The sequence below is a fragment of the Poecilia latipinna genome, unplaced genomic scaffold (genome assembly GCF_001443285.1).
Source record: "Poecilia latipinna isolate Pla-1442-1.1 unplaced genomic scaffold, P_latipinna-1.0 Scaffold1515, whole genome shotgun sequence".
NCBI classification, from domain to species: Eukaryota; Metazoa; Chordata; class Actinopteri; order Cyprinodontiformes; family Poeciliidae; genus Poecilia; species Poecilia latipinna.
This window is the reverse complement of record NW_015114131.1, coordinates 182,779-185,217: the sequence shown is the minus strand read 5'-3', so window position 1 is coordinate 185,217 and position 2,439 is coordinate 182,779. Positions and strand designations below refer to the sequence as shown.

General features: G+C 42.8%; 1 protein-coding gene across 1 annotated transcript in view; it reads right to left on the bottom strand.

Moving 5' to 3' along the window:
- LOC106963260 (kinesin-like protein KIF2A) overlaps positions 1-1,341 on the bottom strand; it is a 28,232-nt gene extending 26,891 nt beyond the window's left edge. The window contains exons 1-2 of the mRNA XM_015058075.1: positions 1,142-1,341; positions 198-292 (exon numbers count right to left, since the gene is read on the bottom strand). Of these exons, the coding sequence (XP_014913561.1) occupies positions 198-292; positions 1,142-1,202 (156 nt within the window). The 5' untranslated portion in view covers positions 1,203-1,341. The remainder of the gene's footprint in view (positions 1-197; positions 293-1,141) is intronic.
- Positions 1,342-2,439: the final 1,098 nt, after the last annotated feature.

Below are 2,439 nucleotides of genomic sequence, written 5' to 3'. Positions count from 1 at the left end.
GTTATATTACACCCTATTAGAAAATTGAGCACTTTCAAGGATTTTTATATAGAAATCGCATTCCAAACCTTGAAATCAAGTGAACTGAAATTAACGCATTTTCAGGGATTTTAAGCGCCCGGACTCTAGTGCGTTTCAGATCATGATAAATTCGATTTAGTGGGATAAAACACAAGTCAGAGCAGCGGCAGGTGTACCTCCTTCCCCTTGGTGTCTCCGTTCTCGATCCACTCCACCGTCACACTCTCATTATCTTCGTGTAAGGACGTGACCATGGCCTGGTGTATTCGCCCTGCAGTGAGGATGCAGACACAGGTAAATTCTGATGCATGACTGCAGATGCTGCTGGATCCTAAAAGTCAAATCCAAACTAAACCAGCCGGTTTAGTGCAAACCATGTTCATCTTTCTACAAGCTTTCCTTTTGTTGTGTTTGATTAACAAAAATAAGCTAAATCAAAGTGTTTCAGGATGTAATTTTATTAAAAACCATCATGATGCCAATGGGTGTGGCTGATGTGACTTTTCCCTGTCAGTCAATTAATTTGCTGCTCAAGCTAATCAGCTGCTTTAAGCTAAAATCATCATAGGGGAGGCAGTAGTGAGGTCAAACCCAGCAGGGATCAGCTGTTTCTGTTTTTCTTCTTTTAATGAGGTATAATGAAGTGAGAGGGGAGAGGCCCATGCAGCCATCCTTCAGTCCAGCATTCAAAGGCCACAGCTGGATGCTGCAGTGCAGAGCGGTGGATGAATATACCCCGTCCCACACCGGAGGCTTTAATGCCGTGACGCAGAGGCAGCGGGGCAGGTGTTCATCCCGTTCACAGCCGGACAGCCGCGCAGGTGGACGGACCCGCCCGCCCGACTGGCTGGCTGGCTGTCGGTCTGCTGCCCCGCAGGCCTACCGGCTTCAGACTGCATGACTAACATGCGACAGTACGGGGCGGAGGAGCGGAACAGCCGTGTGTTTACAGGCCTTTCCGGCTCACACCGCGCAGCTTTTTAACATTACAACCCGGAGAAAGTGCTCATGTGACCAGCTTGCATTAACTAGCAAAGGAGCCGTCGGTGCTGCTCGCTCGTCTCCTCCGGACCAGCCGGATGGAGCGGCGTGTGCGCGCGCTGCTGGGCCGGCCACGTACCGTCGCTTCGCTTTATTTCCACGTAAATGCCCACGAATATCTTCCCGAAAATCCCGGCCATTTCTCCCCCGTGTCGTCTTCGCCTTGTCGCCCAGTCCACTTTGTGCAATGCTGCGGAGACTGAGAGGTCACTGGCGGCCAGTCAAAGGAGAGGCAGCGGAGAGGAGAGAGGAGAGGAGCTGGTGCGCATGCGCGCATCTCTCGCCAAACCTCTAGCATCCTCCGTTAGTCCTCACCTGCTTACAGAGGACTTCAGCCGACATGGTCACCTTCTGTTTGTCTTACGAAAGTAATTTTAAACAACTTAAAAAGACTACTTAATATTTTTTGTTCTGGCATAAAACCACAACAAAAATTGTACTCAAGTAAGAATTCTTCAATATATTTTTATTTGAGTAAAATTAAAAATTAGACATGAAAATCCTCAAATAAGAGTAAAAAAAAAGGATTTGGTAAAAAGCTACCCAATATCAATCAATCAACATTAAGAAATTACATAATCAGATGAAAGAAATATGAAACGTTTTTGGTATTTTACAGACCAAAATGAAAACAATTCATATAAATGACATAATTACAAAATCAAATGTTGTATTTCAGTTTAATGGTTATAGTTTCAATTCTACATCAGGAGGCATTGTTTTTATTGTACAGCACACTTACAGTATGATGAGAGAAGAAAAAACAGTGATTACTTGGACTTAAGCACAAGATGGCAGCAGAAGCCTTCAGGAGGAAAAGCACAGTTTTCCTCTACATGTTTAATGAATGTGTACTCATAATACAACAAGGCTCTGTTATGTACCGGTGTTTATTGTTAGTATTTAGCTTTGATTGTTTTTTATGATGTATCTCAGCAATTCTTCTGCTCAAAGTTTGATTATAAATTTCTAAAATAAACAAAAAAAAAACATTAGGATTAAGACACGCAAACCAAATCTGCAGATTTTTCTGTGTAAAGCAGTTAAAGCATTAGATAGAAGTTAAATAAACTAATCAGACGTCAGTAGTTAATAATAAACAGAAACGGGACAAATTTGCTTCATATTTTTGTTGCTCTTTAATGCAGCACTCTAATACCCTAAAGACTTTTCCCCCTCACCATTTATTTATGCCCTTTGAACAATTTATCATTGTACTGCAATAATTTGTATATTTTGATGGCAAAGAAATAAACTGTAAAGTACTGAAACTGCACATTTTGAATATGATAACCAATGAAAATTGAGCTATGCAAGACGGCCAGAGGGACCGAGAACCGCCTTCGAGGAGCAGAGCTGCAGTTTCCAAGCATCCGA